Genomic DNA, 13,277 nt, shown 5'->3' with positions numbered 1-13,277 from the left:
AAAAAAAAAAAAAAAAAAAAAAAAAAAAAAAAAAAAAAAAAAAAAAAAAAAAAAAAAAAAAGAGTTCAATTCATGATGGTCACCTAGAATTTAGCATCCCGAGACGTTTTCTTGTCAAGCAAATATAGTAGTGTTTGACAAATTAGTCGAGGTGGGCGTTAACATGTCCAAGCGCATCGCGGGATGTTTCCTTGTCAAGCAAATACAGTAGGGTTAGGTAGATTAGTCAAGGTGGGCGCTAACAGGTCCTAGCGCATTCCGTGATGTTTCCTTGTGAAGCAAATTTAGTAGGATTAGGCAGATTAGTCAAGGTGGGCGCTAGCTAACAGGTCCAAGCACATCTCAGGATGTTTCCTTGTCAAGCAAATATAGTAGGGTTAGGTAGATTAGTCAAGGTGGACGCTAATCGGACCAAGCTCTTTGATGGATATCAAAAAGGGAAAAAAGAAGCTAAAGTAAATGGAATAAATTAATCCAAGAATGTGTCATTCAATATCTTGATTCAATCTTGAGTGATGGTAAATCAAAAGTTTATAAAGGTCAATTACAACTAATCTTCAATAAATCCAAGCAAAAAGAAAAAGAAAAAGAAGAAGACGAATAATATTCAATAGAGAAAGAGATGGCCACATAAGTATGTTCTGTTCTGATGTCATGAATTGAAACCAGGGGGGATTTTACTGAGTCATGGTTGAGACAAACTTAGTGACTAAGCATCCTACCAATTCTATGAAAGCTGTGAAAAAGTAACAAGAGTGTGTGGAACCCATTGGTACGACTTTAGAACACAAAACAATATTTTAAAAAAGCAAGAAGAATAAAACTAGTATCACAAATCAGGACAGATTCAAACACAAAAGCATAGGGCTAAATATGTACTTACTTCTTCTACTGTACAGCTTCGGGTTTGGACTTGCAACATTGCCTTCGGATTTTTCGGGTTCCTCGCCCCTACGCCCATTGTCTTCGACAGCGTCTATCATGTCATCCTCCCCAGCGTTAATATCTTCCACAATATTTTTGTCCTCGTTGTTGCTTCACGTGTACATTGTCTATCATGTCGTGTTGTCCTCCTCAACGTTAATATCTTCCATGTTATCCTCGTACTCGTTGCTACACCGAGTACATCGTCTATCATGTCATCCGTCCTAACATTAATATCTTCCACATCATCCTCATCCACGTTGTTGCAACACAGAGTACATCGTCTATTATGTCATCCTCCCCAACGTTAATATCTTCCACATTATCCTTGTCTTCATTGTTGCTACCCCAAGTACATCATCTATCATGTTGCCTTCCTCAACTTAATATCTTCCACATCATCCTCATCCTCGTTGTTGCAATGCAGAGTACATCGCATATTATGTCGTCCACCCCAACGTTAATATCTTCCACATTATTCTTGTCCTCATTGTTGCTACCCCGAGTACATCATCTATTATGTTGTCCTCCCCAACTTAGTATCTTCTACATCATCCTCATCTTCGTTGTTGCAACGCCGAGTATATTGTCTATTATGTCGTCCTCCCCAAGTTAATATCTTCCACATTATCCTTCTCCTCATTGTTGCTACCCCGAGTACATCATCTATCATGTTGTCCTCCCCAACTTAATATCTTCCACATCATCCTCATCTTCGTTGTTGCAACGCCAAGTACATCGTCTATTATGTCGTCCTCCCTAACGTTTTTCACATTATCCTTGTCCTCATTGTTGCTACCCCGAGTACATCATCTATCATGCTGTCCTCTCCAACTTAATATCTTCCACATCATCCTAATCCTCGTTGTTGCTACGCGGGTACATCGTCTATTATTTCATCCTCCTCAACTTTAATATCTTCCACACTATCCTCGTCTTTTTCGTTGCTACCACCTTGGGATGTTCCAATTCTGTCCATGGTTTCCTGCAATTTCCATACATCACTATGTCCTTTTCTTGCCCTCCTTGCATTTTGCCACCTCCCCAACTCCTTCACCTGCTCAACATTTGCAACATACTGTTCTCCTATCTGTTCCTGATACTCATACAACTCCTCTCTTCTGGAGGCTTCCAATCCATAAAAGCCTGAAATGCATTTTTGTAATGCAATAAGTGGATGGACAAACATTTATGTTGACAACATACACCTAAATATCCAGTTTATATTCCCAATGACACCATCAACAAGCAACCATCCACCACAAAAGAAATTATAAAACAGAACTTTGAGACCAAACCATCCTGGATATGATTAAAATATAGAAGTACATGAAAATTACCATCCTAGATGCTCTTTTATTTCCATCCAAGCTAAACGATCCGCTGTCCCGCAAATGATTTTGTTTCCCATCGATCTGGTAGACTGTGCATCACTCCCAGATGTTTCTTCTTGAGACTTCCTTGCATCCTTTCCTTTGGCTTCTTCATTTATCTCCTCCATCAATGCGCGAAAGTTATCTTGCTTCATTTCTAAGTTTACCAATCAATCGTTTCCTTGCAGCCAATCGTTGATACTCCGAAGTGGTTAATTTCTAATTTTAGCAACAAAACCCCGAGATTAGGCTTAAAAAATGTTAAGAACACCCCAGAAAGAAATCAATTTCCAAGCCACACCTTACAACGGCAGATGATAACCGCCGCTTGGTAGGAGTCTGGTTTTCAGCATCGTTTATTTCCGCCTGAAGCATAACACTCGAGTTATCGATACAATCATCAACGAAAAGAATTGATAAGGTTTTCAGCACAAATTTCTAAAATGATGCAATCAAAATTAAAACCAAGCTTCATGAGGCAGAAACATCGTTTCATCTAACAAACTAGTCCATGTCCACGAAAACAAATACTAAAAAGCATCACGACTAGAGAAAGATAGAACGATCATAAAATAAACAGAGCCCCGACGATGTCCATTAGTTGCGAAGTTTCTCCGAAGTCCGCGAGGATCACAAAGTAGTTCTGTAATGTGAAACACCATCAATGCATCACTGAACAAGCGAAAAAAAAAGAAAGAATCCAACACAGAGAAGAACAAGAAGACGAAGAAGAAGAAGAAGGACCTCCCGGTGTTGACCTTGAAGCTCATCAATCTCCTTGCAAAGATCCTCCTCCGTGTTCTCATGGCAGCGGCGTTACTTCTCATGGGAAGAATGTGGTATGGAACTCTGAACTGAGAGGAAGAAGAAAGCGGAGGCTTCCCGGTGCTTCGTCTCTGCTTCGCGCAAAACACTTCCAAAACGGTGCCGTTTTTTCACATACTCCAATGGACCCACAAATTAGTCGTGGCATTAACAAGTGGGCCCCACTGCCAGAAGAAGAGAGAGAAGAAACCGATTTTCCCGGTCCACCCACCACATACACTGTTCATCGATTTAATATTAACAAACAATGTCCACCGCGAATCCGCCATTACGGCTCTTCCTCATCCACGTGCTACCCATATCTCACGATCGGATTTCGATTGTCCTAAAAATTCAATCCTCCTCCTTCACCTCAACCGTCCCATTCAATTGAAATCGCCGTCTCTGTGCGTACTGTGTACCGGTTCCAAATTCTAAGCCGCGATGTTGAGCGGCGGTGTCGGCGGTGGAAGCGTTTACTGGGGCACGAGGAACGAGCCCAGGATTTGTAGAGGGGTTGTCGTTCTCTTCGCTTGGGTTTCGATTCAGCATCGCCACTTGGATAAGTTCGTCCAGCTTTACGCCTCGCTTGGATGGAATTCCCTTGTTTGTTATGCTGATTTTCTCAATATGTGAGTTCTTCTTTCTTGTTCTTCGTTAATACTCTTCATCGTATGAGGATTTGGGTATTAGGGTCATGGATATTTTAGTCTGTCTTCTTCATCTGGGTTCTTCGGTTCTTGAATTACGAGTTTTCCCATCTAGTTATGAACAGAATTTGAGGGGTTTTCGTTTTCTGTGTTGAAATTTGGTGTTTGTTTGGGAAAGAATTGGACCTAACCTGAAATTCCCATTTCATTTGGATTTGTTCTTAAATGGTTTATGTTTAACCAATTGTTCTGTTCTTACTGACCGTAATACGTTCAGATTTGATCCTGAAAGAGCTACATCACTGGCATTTCTTGTTCTTAATGAGCTCGTTGAGGTCAGTGGCAGGCATTTCTCTCTTATTTTGTATGGCTTTTCATTCGATGAATTTCTCAATGGCTACGATTTTGTAACGATATGGTTTAAATTATCTCTACAGGAGCTAAGAATGAAGCTGCGTCCTGTAGTTTTTGTAGGTCTAAGTGGTGCATCAAAGGCTTGTATGTGCAGAGTTTTGCAGGTGACTTAGTTCACTTACAGAGAATTCTCCATCTAATGCTTAAATTTTCCATTGAATATGTAACTTTGATGCAACTGCTACCGTGTTAATGAATGAATTGCTGCATAAATTGCAGATCATTGAGGGAAGATGTGGCAGTCCACTTTACATGGTTAGTGATTTATATTCTTTAAGGTTCTCTTTTAAACAATGCTGCATTGTGTTATTAATTCGGTTTCAAATGATATTTTCGTCGCCTTCTTTTTACTGTGAAGGCGGAATGTCAAATGATCAGAGCTTGTGTTTCTGGGCACATCTATGATTCCAGTCCCATAGAGCTTATAAGTGACTTGGGCGCTCGATTTGCCATACATCCTGCTATTCGAAAAGTGCCCGGATCGTCACAACTCATCTCCTGGCTTGCTAAAGGCGTCTCTTCTGGTCTTGATGCTCTATATCTTACTAGATTTGATTCACAGCGCGATGAGTATTGGCGAACACTGTGTTCATCTGTTGTAAGCTTCCTAATTTAGTTTTTAGCTTCCTGAACTTTGTTTCACATTCTGAAGTTAATAAGTTTTCTTGCTTTTCTTAGAATATTGGTGCCCCATTTCTCATTATGTGCTCTGAAAAGGACGATCGTGCTCCGTATAAAGTTATCTGTGATTTCACCAAGAGTATTCAAGAATTAGGGGGTGATGTTCAGTTGGTAAAATTCAAAGACTCCCCACACTTAGGTTTGTCTCAAACTTAATATTTACTTTGTAGTACTTTCATTGTTCTTTTAAGTTCTCTTGATAACTGTGAGATCTTACATCGGTTGGAGAGGAGAACAAAACATTCCTTATAAGGGTGTGGAAACCTCTTCCTAGCAAACGCATTTTAAAACCTTGAGAGGAAGCCTTTGAAGGGAAAGCCCAAAGAGGTCAGGTTTAAGCTATTACAAATGGTATCAGAGCCAGTCACTAGGGGGGGATACTGGGGCCCCAAGAGGGGTGGATTGTGAGATCCTACATTGGTTGGAGAGGAGAACGAAGCATTTCTTATAAGGGTGGTGTGGAAACTTCTCCTTAGCAGACGCGTTTTAAAACCTTGAGGGGAAGCCCGTGAAGGGAAAGCCCAAAGAGGACAATATCTGCTAGCGGTGGGTTTGGGCTGTTACAAATGGTGTAAGAGTCCGTCATCGGGTGGTGTGCCAAAGAGGATGCTGGACTCCCAAGGGGGGTGGATTGTGAGATCCCACATCAGTGGAAGATGAGATCGAAACATTCCTTATAAGGATGTGGAAACCTCTCCGTAGCAGACGCGTTTTAAAATATTGAGGGAAAGCCCTTGAAGGAAAAGCTCAAAGAGGATAACATCTACTATAAGTGGGTTTGGGCTGTTACAATAACCGAAGAACTTGCCTGTTTTATATGATTGGTCGTGCTTTTTCCTTATTAGCCAATAGAAATTTGTAGTTTGATGTTTAATTTCCTTTGTAAATCTCGAGTTCAACGTGCATAAGCAAGATTTGAATGAGAGATTCTAGCAGCTTGTCTGATGTGATATCTATTTCATGTCAGGTCATTACAAAAATTACCCAGCTCAATATAGAGCTGCTGTGACCATATTTCTTGAGAAGGCATCATCAGCTTACTCCCACAAAATCCCACAATTTAAAGGAGAAAGAAGAGGAATGGAAGGCGATGGAATGCCTGAATTGATATGTGACCTTCAGAATGCAGCAGTTAATTCAAACCAGAGTTTTCGAAGAGTCGCAGTCGGGCCTAGTGATCACTTCTTCTTGCCAAGCTCAGCAGATTCCCAGGACGGTCGGGAGCATCATCCTCCCATGCCTGATCAGAAAGAAAGAATATCTCCACTTTCAAGCCCCCAAGGAATCAGTGCACACAGCGTACTCGGCCAGTTCCTCTTCGACGTTTGTGTGCCCAAAAATGTTGAAGGTTGGGACATCAAGTTCCACGGCTCTCTGAACGGGCAACCACTTGCTTCAGCTCGCAGGCACTCTCCCTTCCCCGGTACAAAGCTTATCCGTCGCTCTAGACTGTGAAAAACTGAGGTTTTAGCTGTGTGAGTTTATTATCATCTAACCTATAGCTACCACATCTAGTTCAAATACTAGCCAGAGAATCCCTCCCTTATGGTAGTATTAGCAATATTAGGAGGTTGTACCTCTGTGGGGGACGAAAGGGTGGCTCAGCGTCGCACTGGTAAAATTGTACGTATGAATCACACAGAGGTCTTGCAGTATATGCAAAGACGTAGAAGTTTCAGACTGCTCTATGGAGCGATAGGTTGCGACGACAGGCTCGGAAATAGGTTAGAGAAGTGTTGTATGACGATGACGACGACGACGATACACAGTAGCAGGGAGTTTTTTGTTGATAGAGTTTAGTGTAGAGAAGGAAGTTTGAATAATGTTGACAGAACTGTTAGTTGGAAGTTTGATTAGCAATTATGATCGCACATATATTCATTTTAACGATACAAGACAAGTTTTGGAGTGGTTTTGAGAATGATATTAATCTAATTTGAAGTTAAATCCTAACACATTTAAACTACATCTGAAATGATTTTCACGTCAAAAATCTCGATACGAATATAACTTGCATGTTCGGTGCATATGAAAGGATTAAGCACAAAAAGTGAAACATTAGTAAAAATAGATGTTTATGGATTAATAAAAAATAAAATAGAGGGGTTTAGAGAGATTTAAAATAGAGAGGTTTAGGCTCAGTAGAGAAGTGAAATATTAGTAAAAAATAGAATAGAAATATTAGTAAAAAATAGAATAGAGAAGTTTAAACCCAGTAAAGAGTGAAAGGTTAATAAAAATAGACAGGTTCACATTAAAAAGCGAAAGATCAGTAAAAATGAAGGTTTAGAGAGATGTTTAGGCAAGGAGAAAGAAATGAAATATTAGTACAAAATAGAGCAGAGGGATTTAGAGAGATATTAGTAAAAATAGAAATGTTTAGACACAATGAAATATTAGTAAAAATAGACAGATTTAAGTACAGTAAAAAAAGTAAAATATTAGTAAAAATAGAGAGGTTTAGACACAATATAATAAAGTAAAATATTAGTATAAATAAAGAGATTTAGGTACAGTAGAAAAGAGTGAAATATTAGTAAAAATAGAAAGATTTATGTAACGAAGAAAGAAGTGAAATATTAGTAAAAATAGAGAGATTTAGGTAAGTAAAAAAAAAGTAAAATATTAGTAAAACAAAATAGAATAAAGGAGTGCAATATTAGTAAAAAATATGATAGAGAGGTTTAGACACGGTAAAAAAGAATGAAATATTAATAAAATTAGAGAAATTAGAAAGAGTAACGTTAGTAAAAATAGAAAGGTTTAAATTAAAAAAAATAAATGAAATATTAGTAAAAATAGAGAGGTTTATTAGTATTAGTAAAAAAATATAATAGAAAGATTTAAATAAAAAGAAGTGAAATATTAGTAAAAAATATAATAGAGAGGTTTAGAGAAAGAAGTGAAAAATATTAGTAAAAAATATAATAGAGAGATTTAGAGAAATGAGTGAAATATTAGTAAAAATAAAGAGATTTAAGTACCGTAAAAATATTAGTAAAAATAGAAAAGTTTAAAACAGAGAAATTTAGAAGAAAGAAGTGAAAACACAGTATCAGATCACGTCCTTGTAAATAGAAACACATGAAATATTAGTAAAAATAGAGAGATTTAGATAAAAACAATGTATCAAGTTAAGAAATACAGGATCGTAATTCCTATAAATAGAAAATAGAGAGGTTTAAATACAATAGAGAAAAACAGATCAAGATTCTTATAAATAGAAAATAGAGGATTAGACACAGTAAGGCTCTTATAAATAAAAAAAAAACATAGAGACATAGATAAAACACAGTATCATTCCTATAAATAAAAAAGATAGAGTCGTTTAGTTCCTATATATAGAAACACGTGAAAATATTACTAAAAAGAAAAGAAAAGAGAAGTCGTTTAGTTCCTATAAATAGAAACATGTGAAATATTAGTAAAAACAAAAAAGTTTAGACGAAAAACAAATGATTAAGAGGTTTAGTTCTTATAAATAAAAACACTGAAATATTACTAAAAACATAGAAGTTTAAACACAAAAACACATGATCACGATTTCTAGTGAAGAGAAAATGAAGAAACACAAGTTTAGACAAAAGAAAAAACACAGGATCAGGATTCCTATAAACAGAAAATAAAGAAACACAGACACAATAAAAAGTAGAAAGAAACACAGAATCAGTTACACAATAAGATCGGTTTTCATAAATTTGAACACAATCACTTAAAATATTAGTTAAAATAGAGAGATTTATGTAAAACATTAGAAAGAAACAGAGTACCGATACAGAATACTGATACAGAGAAGAGAAGAAGTCTAATAGATATCAGATAATACCTCAAAAAAAAATATATAACAAGATTTAGATCGTCTCACCTTAATCCTTACTTTCACTCATTAAGCATAAATTTCAAATGAACGAAATTGTAAGAAAATGTTAAGAGGTTGGTGTCATTGTTGAGTTCCGTCATGCGATTTCTCCATTCCTGCCCGTTGGATGCGAATAATGATCTCGAAACGGAGGTGACCAGTAGCACTGACCAGGCCGTTCGTTGTCTTGGAATAGTGCGAACAAGTGGGTCCCCTTACTTCATTTCATTTCATCATCCTCCATATCAATACTCTCATTCTTCAGAATCACACAGAAATTTCCGCCCCTTCCTCTCCCAAGGTCCATTTTCCTCTGTTCTCTTTCTCTCTGTTTTGCATTTCGGATTCTGCCTGTTCTAAGCTTTCATTTTCTTTGTGCTTCCTTTTCTAGATGAATCGTGGTAGACCAAGGAAGGAGAAGATGTTGAGGAGAAAATCTTGGGCCTCAATAACACCACCGGGTACCAGTTATGATCAAGTGAGTGATACCCAGTTCGCAGTTTCTCTCTGTTTCTGTATGCTCTGTTCTCTTCTGGGTCGCCGTTGTTCTGATCAGAAATGGAGTTTGTTCTGATTTTAATAATACCTAATGGAATGTTTGCCTTCAAACTTTGTTCTGAAGAACCCTTTTAAGATGTTGTTGTCATTTTCAAGCCCCATGAAGTGTGTGATGGAGTTTGAAAATGATAACTCTGACATGCAGACGAATTGGTTGTAATAATGCCTGTGAGGCTAGAGATGGCACATGCAATTGCTCCTCTTGAGTCAATCTATGAATTTGAGCTGCTGGGATGCATGAACTTGTGGCAGACTTCTAGTTGAAGTTTTGGATTAGATAGCAGCTGAGTTTTCTCTTCTTTGGTGTTAGTGATGACATGACTGGTTCAATTTTGCTTAGATTTGTGATGCATGTTTGTTTCTCTCTTTTCTCGTCTTTCCTTTATACTTTATACATGTAGCAGTCCAAGCTCACCGCTAACCGATATTGTCCTGTTTGGGCTTTCCCTTTCAGACTTCAGTGGGTGAGGGAGGAGAATGAAGCATTCTTTTAATGGTGTGGAAACCTCTCCCTAGCAAACTCGTTTTAAAAACTTTGGTGCATACATGCACCAGCAATCTCAGTCTGGTACCGACTTCCAAGTGAACTTTGATTGACATGCACTAGCAATCTCAGTCTTGTACTGACTTCCAAGTGAATTTTGATTGACATGCACTGGTTTTCTTGTCTTGTACCATGGGATTCTTCAATCTTCTTAATCCATGGTTCTTATGCATATGATCTACTTCGGACAGCTGATAAACAGTGATGATTTTGTTTGAATGCTTCTTTGGTGAGTCAAGCCATCCATGTCTGGGGCTTATAATCACTCTTCGTTTATCATGCAACGGCCTAAGCCCACCGTTAACAGCCTTTCTCTTTCGGGTTTCCCTTCAAGGCTTTTAAAACGCGTCTACTAAGGAGAGGTTTCTACACCCTTATAAAGAATGCTTCGTTCTCCTCCCCAACCCGTGGGATCTCACATGCAATCTCTCCATGGAATCCATTCCTTCTAGACTGCTATAATTTTTTGAAATCGATTCTCCTTTTTGCATCTATATCAGATTTATATCTTCCATCTGGAATATTCTTGCATTTTATGATATCTACCTTTTTCATGTGATTTTATACTGAACAAAAGTTTGCAAAATTCTTGATCAGGAAACGGCTCAAAGCTTTTCACACCCTAGAAGGTACGAGGTCACATTACAATTATATGCATGCAGCTATCTTCGAATCTTATCTTATGTCGTTTACTTGTAGTGTAAAATTCAAAAGAACAACCATTGATAGCATATACAATGATCGCCAATCTCGTTCCATTGTTATGGCACAAGCAAAGGAGGTTCAAGCAAAACTGCCCCCTGGTTTTCCCAGTTTTATTAAGGTTATGCTCCCATCACATATCACCGGAGGATTTTGGCTGGTAAGCTGACTTGCTATTAACTTGTATCCAAAATGTAGATTACTACAGCGAATCCTTTGACATTTGCGCGTTGTGGCCGCAGGGTCTTCCAAGGGGATTCTGTGATAGCCATTTGCCAAGGCAGGATACTGCAATGATCTTACAAGATGAAAGTGGAATGACATTTCAAACAAAGTATCTATCTGAAAAAACAGGGTTGAGTGCTGGATGGAGAGGTTTCTCACTGGCTCACAACTTACAGCAAGGAGATGTTCTAGTTTTCCTTTTGGTTATGCCTAACAAGTTTATGGTAACTGTTCCTCTAACTCCATTTGATTTTTCTTATCAATTGTTTTGCACCTTCCATAACTGGTTGAGTAGTAGGTGTCGAAGTTGAACGTTAGGAAACGTTGAACTTCGATGTAGATCTTGATAACATAATAGTTAAAATTAGCTTAAGTTCTTCAGTTGGGTTGGGTTGCGTGATGATTTAACATGGTATCAGAGCAAACCGGTTAGTATTCAAACCCGTTTAATATTGATATATAAGATTAAATTTATCATAACCCATCATCCTAAGCTTATGGGTGGAGAGATGATTCAATAAAATAGGTCGCTACGAAGAAAACTTGGGATCAATCATTCAGGTGCCAACTTTTTTACTCGGTTTTTGAGATTTAAGTGTTTTAGATTTCTCGTGGTCGTTTGTCCCTGCTGTTTTTTAGGTTTACATTGTGAGATCCAATGCTGTAGCTGAGGATGGTGGTGCTCCAGGCTTTGAACCGGTTAGTATTCAAACCCGTTTAATATTGATATAAGATTAAATTTATCATAACCCATCATTCTAAGCTTATGGGTGGAGAGATGATTCGATAAAATAGGTTGCTACGAAGAAAACTTAGGATCAGTCATTCGGGTGCCAACTTTTTTACTCGGTTTTTGAGATTCAAGTGTTTTAAATCTCTCGTGGTCGTCTGTCCCTGCTGTTTTTAGGTTTACATTGTGAGATCCAATGCTGTAGCTGAGGATGGTGGTGCTCCAGGCTTTGAACGTAGGGCCTACAATAAACAAACACCTCTTTGTAAGTTTTGTTTTATACTTGTATATTTGGGACAATACGAGCTCTCCGGGCTGATAGATTTCGTTCAACGATGTAGATAGCAAAGAAAATGTTCCTTATATGAAGGAGAAACAAATGGCCCTTGACAATGTAACTAGCAAAGAGGCAGACATCCATCCCGTGAAAATTGAAGAAGACGACAATCCCGTCTCCCTTGCAATAGATATCCATAAAGATCACGGGCAAACAAGTCGTCCTGTGCATAATGATACTGAGATGATGCCTGTGCTAGAAGAGTGTGAAAACAACAGAAACAGTTTTGGTTCCAACTCTACAAACGGAATTCGATTATCGAACTATACTCCAGATTTCAACAAAGTGAAGAGTTTGAATGATTTCATCATTTCAGTCAATGGCTTGGTCATCGACTCCGAGTTCTCCAGTCACGTTAGAGCGAAATACTTCGAGCTATGCTCTAGTCAGAAAGCATTTCTTCACGAGCATATCCTCGAGGGTCTGAACTACAAACTTGTTTCAGGAATTATATCAGAGACCATCAACATAGCTGATGCCATTAGAGCATGCAAGGTTGGCATCACCTCACAAGAACATTATATTACTTGGGACAAAAGTCTGACAGCCTTTGAAGGTCTAGGAATGAACGTAGCGTTTCTTCGATCTCGAATCTACCGATTACTGACTCTCTCAATAAAAATAGAGATGAAAAGAAAAATGGAGCTGAAACGGGACTCAACACAAGAGGAAGTACGAATGCTCGTAGCGAAAATCATGGAAGCAAGATCTGTTGTAAAGCAACTAGAAGCTGAAATTCAGAGTCTGGAGAACACTGATGGTGGGAATATGGAGGCATTGTTCAAGGAAGTGGCCAGTGCCCCTTGGTAGTGCAAGGGGGATGATGTACAAATTGCAGAGAAGGTTCTTCGTGGGTGTGAACAGTAGGTTTATTTTGTGCTGTAATGTTTCAAACTTTTTGCCAGAACTTTTTCAAGTTTCATGTTGAATTTGGATATTTTCTGTGTCTGTTTCTCTCTTTGGTTGAAATAAAAAGTAGTTGTGAAACAAAAATGTATTTATTGTGAAAATTCCAAAAAAAAAAAAAAAAAAACTTGCCCCCATGCAGGATCGAACTACAGACCTTCAGTTTACAAGACTGACGCTCTACCACTGAGCTATAGGGGCACCTTGCTATTCATGGTGAAATAAAAGATATAAAATATTAGACACGTCATCATCCACGTAGGCATAACATACCAATTTTAAATGTGGTAATAATAGGGTGGAATGAAAAATATCATAAAGTGCTAAAGAAAAAGTAAGTATAAATATGGTAAATAGTATTGGGTTAAATAAATAAATTCATTGTAAAAAACTAAATAAATTGACGGGTTGTTTTTTACTATAATAGTATATTTACTAGTTGAATTATGCTCATAAATATCAAATTTGCACGGACATAAATTATTCTGATAAAGACGACTACCCGACCTTATTACATAAGGTTGCTTAAGTAACATTATATATTAAATCTTAAATGGGTGGTCATTGTGA

At 37.9% G+C, this 13,277-nt stretch overlaps 3 protein-coding genes and 1 non-coding gene across 8 annotated transcripts in view; 2 read left to right on the top strand and 2 right to left on the bottom strand.

Annotated features, from left to right (window-relative positions):
- The window catches only part of LOC111447854, a 6,194-nt gene extending 3,015 nt beyond the window's left edge, over window positions 1-3,179 (bottom strand). The window contains exons 1-5 of one of the 5 annotated variants that reach the window (XM_023087215.1): window positions 3,042-3,179; window positions 2,887-2,969; window positions 2,599-2,663; window positions 2,265-2,516; window positions 884-2,070 (exon numbers count right to left, since the gene is read on the bottom strand). The gene's annotated coding sequence lies outside the window, so the exon portion shown is untranslated. Of the gene's footprint in view, window positions 1-883; window positions 2,071-2,264; window positions 2,517-2,598; window positions 2,970-3,041 lie in introns of all 5 variants that reach the window. The other 4 variants (XM_023087213.1, XM_023087212.1, XM_023087211.1 and 1 more) reach the window with 4 other exon arrangements.
- A 180-nt stretch (window positions 3,180-3,359) lies between these two features.
- On the top strand, window positions 3,360-6,761 carry LOC111447853. Its single transcript, XM_023087210.1, has 7 exons — window positions 3,360-3,733; window positions 4,029-4,086; window positions 4,189-4,269; window positions 4,385-4,420; window positions 4,524-4,763; window positions 4,844-4,985; window positions 5,814-6,761. Exons 1-7 carry the CDS (start codon window positions 3,546-3,548, stop codon window positions 6,299-6,301), a joined length of 1,233 nt encoding a protein of 410 aa, XP_022942978.1. The 5' UTR covers window positions 3,360-3,545; the 3' UTR covers window positions 6,302-6,761.
- Window positions 6,762-8,900: 2,139 nt separating this feature from the next.
- On the top strand, window positions 8,901-12,794 carry LOC111447851 (B3 domain-containing protein Os01g0234100). The gene is made up of 8 exons (XM_023087208.1): window positions 8,901-9,006; window positions 9,097-9,183; window positions 10,405-10,436; window positions 10,507-10,669; window positions 10,752-10,958; window positions 11,374-11,433; window positions 11,642-11,729; window positions 11,806-12,794. The coding sequence occupies exons 2-8, from the start codon at window positions 9,097-9,099 to the stop codon at window positions 12,609-12,611; spliced, it is 1,443 nt and encodes a 480-aa protein (XP_022942976.1). The 5' UTR covers window positions 8,901-9,006; the 3' UTR covers window positions 12,612-12,794.
- Window positions 12,795-12,836: 42 nt separating this feature from the next.
- TRNAT-UGU lies at window positions 12,837-12,908 on the bottom strand. Its single transcript has one exon. It is a non-coding gene; the product is annotated as a tRNA-Thr (tRNA).
- Window positions 12,909-13,277: the final 369 nt, after the last annotated feature.

This window comes from Cucurbita moschata, unplaced genomic scaffold (genome assembly GCF_002738365.1).
Source record: "Cucurbita moschata cultivar Rifu unplaced genomic scaffold, Cmos_1.0 Cmo_Scf00009, whole genome shotgun sequence".
Taxonomy (NCBI): Eukaryota; Viridiplantae; Streptophyta; class Magnoliopsida; order Cucurbitales; family Cucurbitaceae; genus Cucurbita; species Cucurbita moschata.
This window is presented reverse-complemented; position numbering and strand designations above follow the sequence as displayed.